Raw genomic sequence first — 13,604 nt, 5'->3', positions numbered from 1 at the left:
TAAGCCTCAGTATTGGACCCAGCTGACCATGTGCATGGCTCCTGCGCACCAGGAGGATATTCGCTTTCTGGTGTTGCAAAATCTGCATGATGTGGTCGTGTTGGGGTTGCCATGGCTACAAGTCCATAACCCAGTATTAGATTGGAAATCAATGTCTGTGTCCAGCTGGGGTTGTCAGGGGGTACATGGTGATGTTCCATTTCTGTCTATCTCATCATCCACCCCTTCTGAGGTCCCAGAGTTCTTGTCTGATTACCGGGATGTATTCGATGAGCCCAAGTCCAATGCCCTACCTCCGCATAGGGATTGTGATTGTGCTATCGAGTTGATTCCTGGTAGTAAGTTTCCTAAGGGTCGACTGTTTAATTTATCTGTACCTGAGCACGCCGCTATGCAGAGTTAAGTAAAAGAATCCTTGGAGAAGGGTCATATTCGGCCGTCGTCATCGCCATTGGGAGCAGGGTTCTTTTTTGTGGCCAAGAAAGATGGTTCGCTGAGACCTTGTATTGATTACCGCCTTCTAAATAAAATCACGGTCAAATTTCAGTACCCCTTGCCGCTGCTATCTGATTTGTTTGCTCGGATTAAGGGGGCTAGTTGGTTCACCAAGATAGATCTTCGTGGTGCATATAATCTTGTGCGTATTAAACGGGGCGATGAATGGAAAACTGCATTTAATACGCCCGAGGGCCATTTTGAGTACCTAGTTATGCCATTCGGACTTGCCAATGCTCCATCAGTATTTCAGTCCTTTATGCATGACATCTTCCGAGAGTACCTGGATAAATTCCTGATTGTATACTTGGATGATATTTTGGTCTTCTCGGATGATTGGGAGTCTCATGTGAAGCAGGTCAGAATGGTGTTCCAGGTCCTGCGTGCTAATTCTTTGTTTGTCAAGGGATCAAAGTGTCTCTTTGGTGTTCAGAAGGTTTCATTTTTGGGGTTCATTTTTTTCCCCTTCTACCATCGAGATGGACCCTGTTAAGGTCCAGGCCATTTATGATTGGACTCAGCCGACATCTCTGAAGAGTCTGCAAAAGTTCCTTGGCTTTGCTAATTTTTATCGTCGCTTCATCTGTAATTTTTCTAGTATTGCTAAACCATTGACCGATTTGACCAAGAAGGGTGCTGATGTGGTCAATTGGTCTTCTGCTGCTGTGGAAGCTATTCAAGAGTTAAAGCGTCGTTTTTCTTCTGCCCCTGTGTTGTGTCAACCAGATGTTTCGCTTCCGTTCCAGGTTGAGGTTGATGCTTCTGAAATTGGAGCGGGGGCTGTTTTGTCGCAAAGAGGTGCTGATTGCTCGGTGATGAAGCCATGCACCTTCTTTTCCAGGAAGTTTTCGCCTGCTGAGCGAAATTATGATGTTGGCAATCGAGAGTTGCTGGCCATGAAGTGGGCATTCGAGGAGTGGCGTCATTGACTTGAAGGAGCTAAGCATCGCGTGGTGGTCTTGACTGATCACAAGAACTTGACTTATCTCGAGTCTGCCAAACGGTTGAATCCTAGACAGGCTCGTTGGTCGCTGTTTTTCTCCCGTTTTGACTTTGTGGTTTCGTACCTTCCGGGCTCTAAAAATGTGAAGGCGGATGCCCTGTCTAGGAGTTTTGAGCCCGACTCTCCGGGTTTGCCTGAACCGGCGGGTATTCTCAAAGAGGGAGTAATTGTGTCTGCCGTCTCCCCTGATTTGCGGCGTGTGCTGCAAAAATTTCAGGCTAATAAACCTGATCGTTGCCCAGCGGAGAAACTGTTTGTCCCTGATAGGTGGACGAATAAAGTTATCTCTGAGGTTCATTGTTCGGTGTTGGCTGGTCATCCTGGAATCTTTGGTACCAGAGATTTGGTGGCTAGATCCTTTTGGTGGTCGTCTCTGTCGCGGGATGTGCGTTCTTTTGTGCAGTCCTGTGGGATTTGTGCTCGGGCTAAGCCCTGCTGTTCTCGTGCCAGTGGGTTGCTTTTGCCCTTGCCGATCCCGAAGAGGCCTTGGACACATATCTCTATGGATTTTATTTCGGATCTCCCCGTCTCTCAAAAAATGTCGGTCATTTGGGTAGTTTGTGATCGCTTCTCTAAGATGATCCATTTGGTACCCTTGTCTAAATTACCTTCCTCCTCTGATTTGGTGCCATTGGTCTTCCAGCATGTGGTTCGTTTACATGGCATTCCAGAGAACATCGTTTCTGACAGAGGTTCCCAGTTTGTTTCAAGGTTTTGGCGAGCCTTTTGTGCTAGGATGGGCATTGATTTGTCTTTTTCCTCAGCTTTCCATCCTCAAACAAATGGCCAGACTGAACGAACCAATCAGACCTTGGAAACATATCTGAGATGTTTTGTTTCTGCTGATCAGGATGATTGGGTGTCCTTTTTGCCGTTGGCTGAGTTCGCTCTTAATAATCGGGCCAGCTCGGCTACCTTGGTTTCACCGTTTTTCTGCAATTCTGGGTTCCATCCTCGTTTCTCTTCAGGGCAGGTTGAGTCTTCGGACTGTCCTGGTGTGGATACTGTGGTGGACAGGTTGCAGCGGATTTGGACTCATGTAGTGGACAATTTGACCTTGTCCCAGGAGAAGGCTCAACGTTTCGCTAATCGCAGACGCTGTGTGGGTCCCCGACTTCGTGTTGGGGATTTGGTTTGGTTGTCATCTCGTTATATTCCTATGAAGGTTTCCTCTCCTAAGTTTAAGCCTCGTTTCATTGGTCCGTATAGGATTTCTGAGGTTCTTAATCCTGTGTCTTTTCGTTTGACCCTTCCAGATTCTTTTTCCATCCATAACGTATTCCATAGGTCATTGTTGCAGAGATACGTGGCGCCTGTGGTTCCATCTGTTGATCCTCCTGCCCCGGTTTTGGTGGAGGGGGAGTTGGAGTATATAGTGGAGAAGATTTTGGATTCTCGTGTTTCGAGACGGAAACTCCAGTATCTGGTTAAGTGGAAGGGTTATGGTCAGGAAGATAATTCCTGGGTCTTTGCCTCTGATGTCCATGCTGCCGATCTTGTTCGTGCCTTTCATATGGCTCATCCTGGTCAGCCTGGGGGCTCTGGTGAGGGTTCGGTGACCCCTCCTCAAGGGGGGGGGGGTACTGTTGTGAATTCTGTGATCAAGCTCCCTCCTGTGGTCACGAGTGGTACTGCGGCTTCTGAGTTTCCTTCCTCAGGTGATGAGGTTAAGTCGTTAGGTGCTGCTCTATTTAACTCCACCTAGTGCTTTGATCCTGGCCTCCAGTCAATGTTCTAGTATTGGTCTTGCTTCCTCCTGGATCGTTCCTGTGGCCTGTCTGCTCAGCATAAGCTAAGTTCTTATGTTACTTTTGTTGCTATATTTTCTGTCCAGCTGGCTTTTTTGGTTTTGCTTGCTTGCTGGAAGCTCTGAGACGCAGAGGGAGGACCTCCGTACCGTTAGTCGGTGCGGAGGGTCTTTTTGCCCCTCTGCGTGGTTGTTTGTAGGTTTTTGTGTTGACCGCAAAGCTATCTTTCCTATCCTCGGTCTATTCAGTAAGTCGGGCCTCACTTTGCTAAATCTATTTCATCTCTGTGTTTGTATTTTCATCTTAACTCACAGTCATTATATGTGGGGGGCTGCCTTTTCCTTTGGGGAATTTCTCCGAGGCAAGGTAGGCTTATTTTTCTATCTTCAGGCTAGCTAGTTTCTCAGGCTGTGCCGAGTTGCATAGGGAGCGTTAGGCGCAATCCACGGCTACCTCTAGTGTTGTTTGATAGGTTTAGGGATTGCGGTCAGCAGAGTTCCCACGTCTCAGAGCTTGTCCTATGTTTTGTGGTTTTTGTCAGGTCACTTGTGTGCTCTGAACTTCAAGGTCCATTGTGGTTCTGAATTACCTATTCATAACACCCTTACCAGGGTCGCTAAACTCTCAGTCGAAGAGTCATGTCACCAGCACCCCATTTATTGACATGGGACATGCCTGTGGCCCTTAACCGGACTGATAGTCCACGCTGCAGGCAGGGTAGGCATAGTAGGAGCAGCGCCTCCCTAGGCTACAGTCCATCTCTTCGGAGGACAAGGGACAATGGGCGGCTATATGTCCAGGACTGCCACATCTCCAGCAGATCAGGTCTTTACCCGTGGCCTTTGACTACCCCTCAGTGACCACTTGGGATCTAGGACTCCCTCCCAGTGGTGGCTTTACTACCCCTCTTTTCGGGCTCAGTTTCTCGCTGGGTACCCCAGTATGATGATGCACCACCCCGTGGCTCTCCTCGCGACCACCTGGAACCGTTCGACTAGGCCCACCAGTTCATCTGCATTTCAGGTATTTCCCTGGGCAACCCAGGTGTGCACTGGTCTAGGAAGGGAGTGCATGAACTTGTCCATGACAACGTGCTCGACTATCTGGCTTGTAGTGGAGAATTCTGGCTACAGCCTTTTTGTACCAGATATAGCAGGTCAAACATTTGGGACTGAGGTGGTTTATCCCCACAATAGACCTAGTGGTGATCCCGTTGTGCTCTGACTGACATAGTCACCCCTGCGCATGCCAAAATTTCAGTTTTTAGTTTGGCATACTTCTCCACATCCTGCAGTGCCAAATCATAATAGGTTTTCTGGAGCTCAACAGCGCAATAGGGGACCAGCACCTCTGCCCACTGTTCTGTTGGTAGCTTCTCACGCTCCGCCACATACTCGAATACTGTCAAAAAGTCCTCCACATCATCACCCGTGGTCATTTTTTGCATGGCTTGTCTTACCGTCTTCCCGACGTATGTGTTGTCACCTGGACTTAGGGGAGGGGCTGCCAGCCTTCCACGAACCGCTTCTGCCAGTAAGTCAGTCTGCTGCTAGTGTTGCTGCAGCTGTATCTGCTGTATAAGCAGCTTGTCTCCTGTTGCGCCATGGGTTGCTGCAGTAGTTTCTTCTGATGTTGTAGCTGCTGTTGCTGCTGTGCTTGGAGCAGATGTTTGAGCAGGTCCCCATCTTGCCTGCCATCTACGCTGGCTTACGGCCACCACACTTGTTCGCTGGGAAACTGCCCGCACTTCTAACACCACTTGTAGTCAAGGAGCTCACTCAGCTGGACACAAAGGTATAACTGGAACACTGTCTCTTTAAGAAAAGGCTCAGTTTATTGTAGCAACATAAACCAAACTGGGAAAGTAAACACAGCCAAACAAAGAAACAAAAAAAGGCATAGTCCTTTTTCCTAGTGGGATCAGCCCGCTTACAGGCTGCAATGTCCAGGTTCAGATAGAGCACACAACTTCCCAGAGTCCTATCTTTCCAGGAACCACTCACTGAACACTGGAAGCTCTGGCAGTCAGCTATTTAAGTTCAGACCTTGTGACTCCTTCATCATGTGATTGATCACATGATCCTGACATCACATAGGTCCTGTAAGGATACTGCAGGGGGAGATACGTGGCCCTCCTCCCACCCGCTCTATGGAGTTCTACTAAAACCAGACCATTATATAACTTTATATAAACCATCCCAACATGCAGTGTTCTAGAGGAAACTATTCTGGTTTCACTTCACTGACGCCATCATGCGCAGTGACACGTATCTCCGCTCCATCACTTTACCAGTGACTCTATCACAGTGGGTACAAGTTTTGCATTTTTTATTCAAATTGTCTCTTCAGAGAGGAAGAGGACTAAACTCTAGTGCCACCTATTGGAAGTAGCAATCCTAACAGTCAATGTCGACCCTTGAACGAGCCTTGTCACGTGACTTAGGATAAAAGCCAAACCAGAATCTCAATTTGCGGACACTGTGTTTCGGGGTACTGCAGCTCGTCAGTGCAGTGGAAATCTGGTTTGGCTGAGTGAGAGGCATCTGACCGGGATCCAAGAAGTATCGTGTCACCTTGCGGAGAGTGACATGTCGAGATGAGGAGACTTAAAGCCGCAATGCTACTCAGGGAAATATGCAAATTGTCTCTTCAGAGAGGAAGAGGACTAGAACTCTAGTTCCACCTATTGGAAGTAACAATCCTAACAGTCAATGTCGACCCTTTAATAAGCCTTGTCACATGACTTTGGATAAAAGCCAAACCAGAATCTCAATTTGCGGACAGTGTTTCGGGGTACTGCCCCTCGTCAGTGCAAAGTGGAGATCTGGATTGGCTGAGTGATTTTTTTTTTTATTTTTTTATTGTTACATGGGAATTTGGCTGTCACTGATGGTGATGAGGACATTTTTGACACAGAGATTCCTTAAGTTAGGGGGCTGTTTGTATTAGAGAAGAGGTAGTTCTGAGAATATTTATTTTCGTTTGTGGAATATGAGTTGGAGATCAGCACCAATTTTCCTTAGGATGCTCATGTGGGTGTTGTATGTGATCACAAGAGGCATCCTGTTGTCCTCTCTGTTTGTAATCCAGGAGGCTGCTTCTTCGCATAATTTAGCTCTGTGGATCTGGTCATCTGTTACCAGTGGGTGGAATCCTTGTTTTTTAGCAATGTATTCCTTAGTGTTAGCAGGTATAGTTTTCTGTATTTACTGTCTGAACAGATTCGAATACAAGTGCTTCTTACTAAATTAGAATATCACCAAAAAGTTAAATTATTTCAGTTCTTCAATTACAAAAAGTGAAACTCATATATTACACTAGATGGTGGCCCGATTCTAACGCATCGGGTATTCTAGAATATGTATGTATATAGCAGCCACATAGTATATAGCACAGGCCACGTAGTATATAGGAGTACTACGTGGCCTGTGGTATATACCATGTGGCTGCTATATACATACATACATATTGTAGAATACCCGATGTGTTAATATAGGCCACACAGTAAATAACACAGCCCACGTAGTATATAACACAGCCCACACAGTATATAGCAGCCAAGCAGTATATAGCAGCCATGCAGTATATAACACAGCCCACGTAGTATGTAACACTGGCCACGTAATATATAGCACAGCCCACATAGTATCTAACAGTGGCCGCGTAGTATATAGCACGCAGTATAGAACACAGCCACGTAGTATATAACACTGCCCACGTAGTATATAGCAGCCATGTAGTATATAACGCAGCCCACACAGTATAGAACACAGCCCGCATAGTATCTAACACTGGCCAGGTAGTATATAGCAGCCACATGGTATCTAACACAGCCCACGTAGTATTTAGCAGTGTGGGCACCATATCCCTGTTAAAAAAAATAATTAAATTAAAAAATAGCGTAGATTCAGCGAACCTCTGGCGATGCGCGCGCTGCTGCCGCCATCTTTCGTTCCCAGTATGCATTGCGAAATTACCCAGATCACTTAGCGGTCTCGCGAGACCGCTAAGTCTTCTGGGTAATTTCGCAATGCATCTCTGGGAACCGGAAGCTAGCGGCAGGCGCGAGCACATCGTCGGACTACGGAAGGTGAGAATAGCAGGTTTTTTTGTTTTTCTTTTAATTATTTTTAACATTAGATCTTTTTACTATTGATGCCGCATGGCACTTTACTGTTTAATTGCTAACTGTTTTTGTCTTAGTAAATACCGTATATACTCGAGTATAAGCCGAGATTTTCAGCCCATTTTTTGGGGCTGAAAGTCCCCCTCTTGGCTTATACTTGAGTCATACCCAGGGGTCGGCAGGGAAGGGGGAGTGTGGGCTGTCTAATTATACTCACCTGCTCCTGGCGCGGTCCCTGCACGTCTTTTTCCCCGGCGCCAGCAGCTTCTTCCTGTACTGAGCGGTACCGCTCATTACAGTAATGAATATGCGGCTCCACATCCCATATTCATTACTGTAATAAGCGGTAACGATGACCGCTCAGTACAGGAAGAAGCTGCAGCGCGCCAGGAGCAGGTGAGTATAATGGGGAGGGGAGCGCTGCGTGATATTTACCTGCTCCCGTTCCGGGCGCCGCCCCGTATTCAGCATCTTCTGCAGTGACGCTCAGGTCAGAGGGCGCGGTGACATAGTTAGTGCCTGCCCTCTGCCTGAACGTCAGTGCAGAAGACGCTGAAGATGGAGCCGCGCCGGAACGAAGTCAGGTGAATATTGAAAGTGCCGGGGCCTGAGCGATGGAGAGGTGAGTATGTGATTTATTTATTTTTTATCGCAGCAACAGCAAATGGGGCAAGTGTCTGTATGGAGCATCTTATGGGGCCATAACGTTTGTGCAGCAATATATGGGGCAAGTGTCTGTATGGGGCCATAATCAACGTTTGTGCATCACTATATGGGGCAAGTGTCTTTATGTAGTATCTTATGGGGCCATAATCAACGTTTGTGCAGCACTATATGGGGCAAATATCTTTATGGAGCATCTTATGGGGCCATAATCAACGTTTGTGCAGCATTATATGGGGCAAATGTCTGTATGGAGCATCTTATGGGGCCATAACGTTTGTGCAGCACTATATGGGGCAAATATCTTTATGGAGCATCTTATGGGGCCATAATTAACGTTTGTGGAGCATTATATGGGGCAAGTGTCTGTATGGAGCATCTTATGGGGCCAAAATCAAGGTTTGTGCAGCACTATATGGGGCAAATATCTTTATGGAGCATCTTATGGGGCCATAATCAACATTTGTGCAGCATTATATTGGGCAAATGTGTCTATGGAGCATCTTATGGGGCCATTATTAACCTTTATATAGGATTATATGGGGCATATTATAATATGGAGCATCTTATGGGGCCATCATAAACTTTATGGAGCATTATATGGGGCTCCTGATTCAAGATGGATATTCAAAAACACTTAACCTACTGATGTCTCAATTAATTTTACTTTTATTGGCATCTATTTTTACTTTTGACATTAACCGGTAGCTGCTGCATTTCCAACCCTAGGCTTATACTCGAGTCATTAAGTTTTCCCATTTTTTTGTGGCAAAATTAGGGGGGGTCGGCTTATACTTGGGTTGGCTTATACTCGAGTATATACAGGTCCTTCTCAAAAAATTAGCATATAGTGTTAAATTTCATTATTTACCATAATGTAATGATTACAATTAAACTTTCATATATTATAGATTCATTATCCACCAACTGAAATTTGTCAGGTCTTTTATTGTTTTAATACTGATGATTTTGGCATACAACTCCTGATAACCCAAAAAACCTGTCTCAATAAATTAGCATATTTCACCCATCCAATCAAATAAAAGTGTTTTTTAATAACAAACAAAAAAACCATCAAATAATAATGTTCAGTTATGCACTCAATACTTGGTCGGGAATCCTTTGGCAGAAATGACTGCTTCAATGCGGCGTGGCATGGAGGCAATCAGCCTGTGACACTGCTGAGATGTTATGGAGGCCCAGGATGCTTCAATAGCGGCCTTAAGCTCATCCAGAGTGTTGGGTCTTGCGTCTCTCAACTTTCTCTTCACAATATCCCACAGATTCTCTATGGGGTTCAGGTCAGGAGAGTTGGCAGGCCAATTGAGCACAGTAATACCATGGTCAGTAAACCATTTACCAGTGGTTTTGGCACTGTGAGCAGGTGCCAGGTCAGCATGAAGTGCTCCAAAATCTCCTGATAGCTAGCTGCATTGACCCTGCCCTTGATGAAACACAGTGGACCAACACCAGCAGCTGACATGGCACCCCACACCATCACTGACTGTGGGTACTTGACACTGGACTTCAGGCATTTTGGCATTTCCTTCTCCCCAGTCTTCCTCCAGACTCTGGCACCTTGATTTCCGAATGACATGCAAAATTTGCTTTCATCAGAAAAAAGTACTTGGGACCACTTAGCAACAGTCCAGTGCTGCTTCTCTGTAGCCCAGGTCAGGCGCCTCTGCCGCTGTTTATGGTTCAAAAGTGGCTTTACCTGGGGAATGCGGCACCTGTAGCCCATTTCCTGCACACGCCTGTGCACGGTGGCTCTGGATGTTTCCACACCAGACTCAGTCCACTGCTTCCTCAGGTTCCCCAAGGTCTGGAATCGGTCCTTCTCCACAATCTTCCTCAGGGTCCGGTCTCCTCTTCTCGTTGTACAGCGTTTTCTGCCACATTGTTTCCTTCCAACAGACTTACCATTGAGGTGCCTTGATACAGCACTCTGGGAACAGCCTATTTGTTGAGAAATTTCTTTCTGGGTCTTATGGCCCCTTCACATTTAGCGACGCTGCAGCGATACCGACAACGATCCGAATCGCTGCAGCGTCGCTGTTTGGTCGCTGGAGAGCGGTCACACAGACCGCTCTCCAGCGACCAACGATGACGGTAACCAGGGTAAACATCGGGTTACTAAGCGCAGGGCCGCGCTTAGTAACCCGATGTTTACCCTGGTTACCATGCTAAAAGTAAAAAAAAACAAACAGTACATACTTACCTACAGCCGTCTGTCCTCCAGCGCTGTGCTCTGCTTCTCTGCTCTCCTCCTGTACTGTCTGGGAGCCGGAAAGCAGAGCGGTGACGTCACCGCTCTGCTTTCCGGCTGACCGACGCTCACAGCCAGTACAGGAGGAGAGCAGAGCGCAGCGCTGGAGGACAGACAGCGGTAGGTAAGTATGTACTGTTTGTTTTTTTTTACTTTTAGCATGGTAACCAGGGTAAACATCGGGTTACTAAGCGCGGCCCTGCGCTTAGTTACCCGATGTTTACCCTGGTTACCAGTGAAGACATCGCTGGATCGGTGTCACACACGCCGATCCAGCGATGTCTCCAGGGAGTCCAGCGACGAAATAAAGTTCTGGACTTTATTCAGCGACCAACGATCTCCCAGCAGGGGCCTGATCGTTGGTCGCTGTCACACATAACGATTTCATTAACGATATCGTTGCTACGTCACAAATAGCAACGATATCGTTAACAATATCGTTATGTGTGAAGGTACCTTTACCCTCTTGCTTGAGGGTGTCAATGATGGCCTTCTTGACATCTGTCAGGTCGCTAGTCTTACCCATGATGGGGGTTTTGAGTAATGAACCAGGCAGGGAGTTTATAAAAGCCTCAGGTATCTTTTGCATGTGTTTAGAGTTAATTAGTTGATTCAGAAGATTAGGGTAATAGGTCGTTTAGAGAACCTTTTCTTGATATGCTAATTTATTGAGACAGGTTTTTTGGGTTATCAGGAGTTGTATGCCAAAATCATCAGTATTAAAACAATAAAAGACCTGACAAATTTCAGTTGGTGGATAATGAATCTATAATATATGAAAGTTTAATTGTAATCATTACATTATGGTAAATAATGAAATTTAACACTATATGCTAATTTTTTGAGAAGGACCTGTATGGGTAATTTGATTTTGCTACATAACTTGCAATTTCTGTGGGTATTTTAGAAATCTTATAAAAATAATTCAACATAATTTATTCAAAAATAATTTTTATTCTTGGCAGGTGACCTCACCAAGAGATCAGAGGGACAAGTAACATCTTCAGTTTTTAAGTCAGATGAACTTGATTTCATTCAAGATATAACTGACGTCAATGCCAAACAGGTCCTTTCTTCCGATTTTTCACAAACTGTTAAGAAAAATAAAAGTCACAAAAGAGTTTTTAAAAATGTAACTGCTCTTACAGCAAACAAGCCATTATCAAGTGTTGAATGTGAAAAAAGTTTTTCACTCAGAACATCTTTTGTTACACATCCAAAAATTCACATGGAAGAAAAACATTTTTTCTCCTCCGAGAAATGTTTTACAAGTAAGAAAAAACTTGTTAAACATAAGAAAACTCAAGCAATAGAGAAGCTGTATTCATGTTCAGAATGTGGAAAACTATTTAACAAGAGATCACTTAATAAACATCAGAGAACTCACACAGGGCAGAAGCCATTTTCATGTTCAGAATGTGGGAAATGTTTTGCAGATAAATCATATCTTGTTAGACATCAGAGAACTCACACAGGGGAGAAGCCATTTTCATGTTCAGAATGTGGGAAATGTTTTGCAGATAAATCATATCTTGTTACACATCAGAGAACTCACACAGGGGAGAAGCCACATTCATGTTCAGAATGTGGTAAATGTTTTGCAGATATATCATGTCTTATTAAACATCAGAGAACTCACACAGGGGAGAAGCCATATACATGTTCAGAATGTGGTAAATGTTTTGCAGAGAAGTCACATATTATTGCACATCAGATATCTCACAGAGGTGAGAAGCCATTTTCATGTTCAGAATGTGGGAAATGTTTTGCGGGTAAATCAAATCTTGTTAGACATCAGAGAATTCACACAGGGGAGACACCGTTTTCATGTTTAGAATGTGGGAAATGTTTTTCAAATAAATCAAATCTTGTTAAACATCAGAGAACTCACACAGAAGAGAAGCCATTTTCATGTTCAGAATGTGGGAAATGTTTTGTACATAAATCATATCTTGTTACACATCAGAGAACTCACACAGGTGAGAAGCCATTTTCATGTCCAGAATGTGGTAAATGTTTTGTGCATAAATCATATTTTATTACACATAAGAGAATTCACACAGGAGAGAAGCCATTTTCATGTACAGAATGTGGGAAATGTTTTGCACGGAAATCACATTTTGTTACACATCAGAGAATTCACACAGGAGAGAAGCCATTTTCATGTTCAGAATGTGGGAAATGTTTTGCAGATAGCTCACATTTTGTTAGACATCAGAGAACTCACACAGGAGAGAAGCCATTTTCATGTTTTGAATGTGAAAAATGTTTTGCAAATAGAGCACATTTTGTTAGACATCAGAGAACTCACACAGGAGAGAAGCCATTTTCATGTTTTGAATGTGGGAAATGTTTTGCAGATAAAAAAAGTCTTGCTAAACATCAGAGAACTCACACGAGGGAGAAACCATTTTCATTCTAAGAATTTTTACCAACAAAAGGAATCTTACTAAACATCAAAAATCTCACAAAGTGAGAAGCCATTATTATACCTGGAAGGTGGGAAATGTTTTACTTGAAAATCATATTTGTTGACCAGAAATAAAAACTCAAACAGGTATAAACTATATATTTTGACAAACTGTGCAAGAAAACACAAAGATCAACCTGCCAATTTCCAGCCTTGCTGAAGCATCCTGGAAAAACAGTTGATTCCTTCTGGTCAGGCAATGTTCCCAAACTCTGAGGACTGTTTTTTTTCCAGCAGGACAATGCGTTCCTCCAGACCTGAACCCCGTTGAAAACCTCTGGAATGTAATCAAGAGGAAGATGGATAGTCACAAGCCATCAAACAAAGAGGAACTGCTTACATTTTTGTACCAGGAGTGGCATATGGTTACCTAAAAGCAGTGTGAAAGACTGGTGGAAAGCATGCCAAGACGCATGAAAGCTGTGATTAAAAATCATAATTATTCCACAAAATATTGATTTCTGAACTTTTCCTGAGTTAAAATATTAGTATTGTTGTTTCTAAATGATTATGAACTTGTTTTTTTTTTTGTTTTGTTTTTTGCATTATTTGAGGTCTGCAAGCAATGCATTTTTTTGTTATTTTGACCACTTCTCATTTTCAGAAAATAAATACAAAATCTATTGCTTGGAACTTCGGAGACATGTTGTCAGTAGTTTATAGAATTAAAAGAACAATTTACATTTTACTCAAAAATATATCTATAAAGAGAAAAATCAGACAAACTGAAAATGTTTGCAGTGGTCTCTTAATTTTTGCTAGAGCTGTATTTTATACAGAAGAATAGCGCCATCTCCATAGTTCTTTATACAATGATATATAGATCAGAC

General features: G+C 44.1%; 1 protein-coding gene across 1 annotated transcript in view; it reads left to right on the top strand.

Annotated features, from left to right (window-relative positions):
- Positions 1-13,151, top strand: part of LOC138664021 (zinc finger protein 432-like) — a 28,440-nt gene extending 15,289 nt beyond the window's left edge. Inside the window, exon 12 of the mRNA XM_069750424.1 lies at positions 11,270-13,151. Within this exon, the coding sequence (XP_069606525.1) occupies positions 11,270-12,726 (1,457 nt within the window). The 3' untranslated portion in view covers positions 12,727-13,151. The remainder of the gene's footprint in view (positions 1-11,269) is intronic.
- The last annotated feature ends 453 nt before the right edge of the window (positions 13,152-13,604 follow it).

The sequence above is a fragment of the Ranitomeya imitator genome, chromosome 2 (assembly GCF_032444005.1).
Source record: "Ranitomeya imitator isolate aRanImi1 chromosome 2, aRanImi1.pri, whole genome shotgun sequence".
NCBI lineage: Eukaryota > Metazoa > Chordata > Amphibia > Anura > Dendrobatidae > Ranitomeya > Ranitomeya imitator.
Note: the sequence above shows the minus strand (reverse complement) of the source record. Positions and strands in the feature narration are given on the sequence as shown.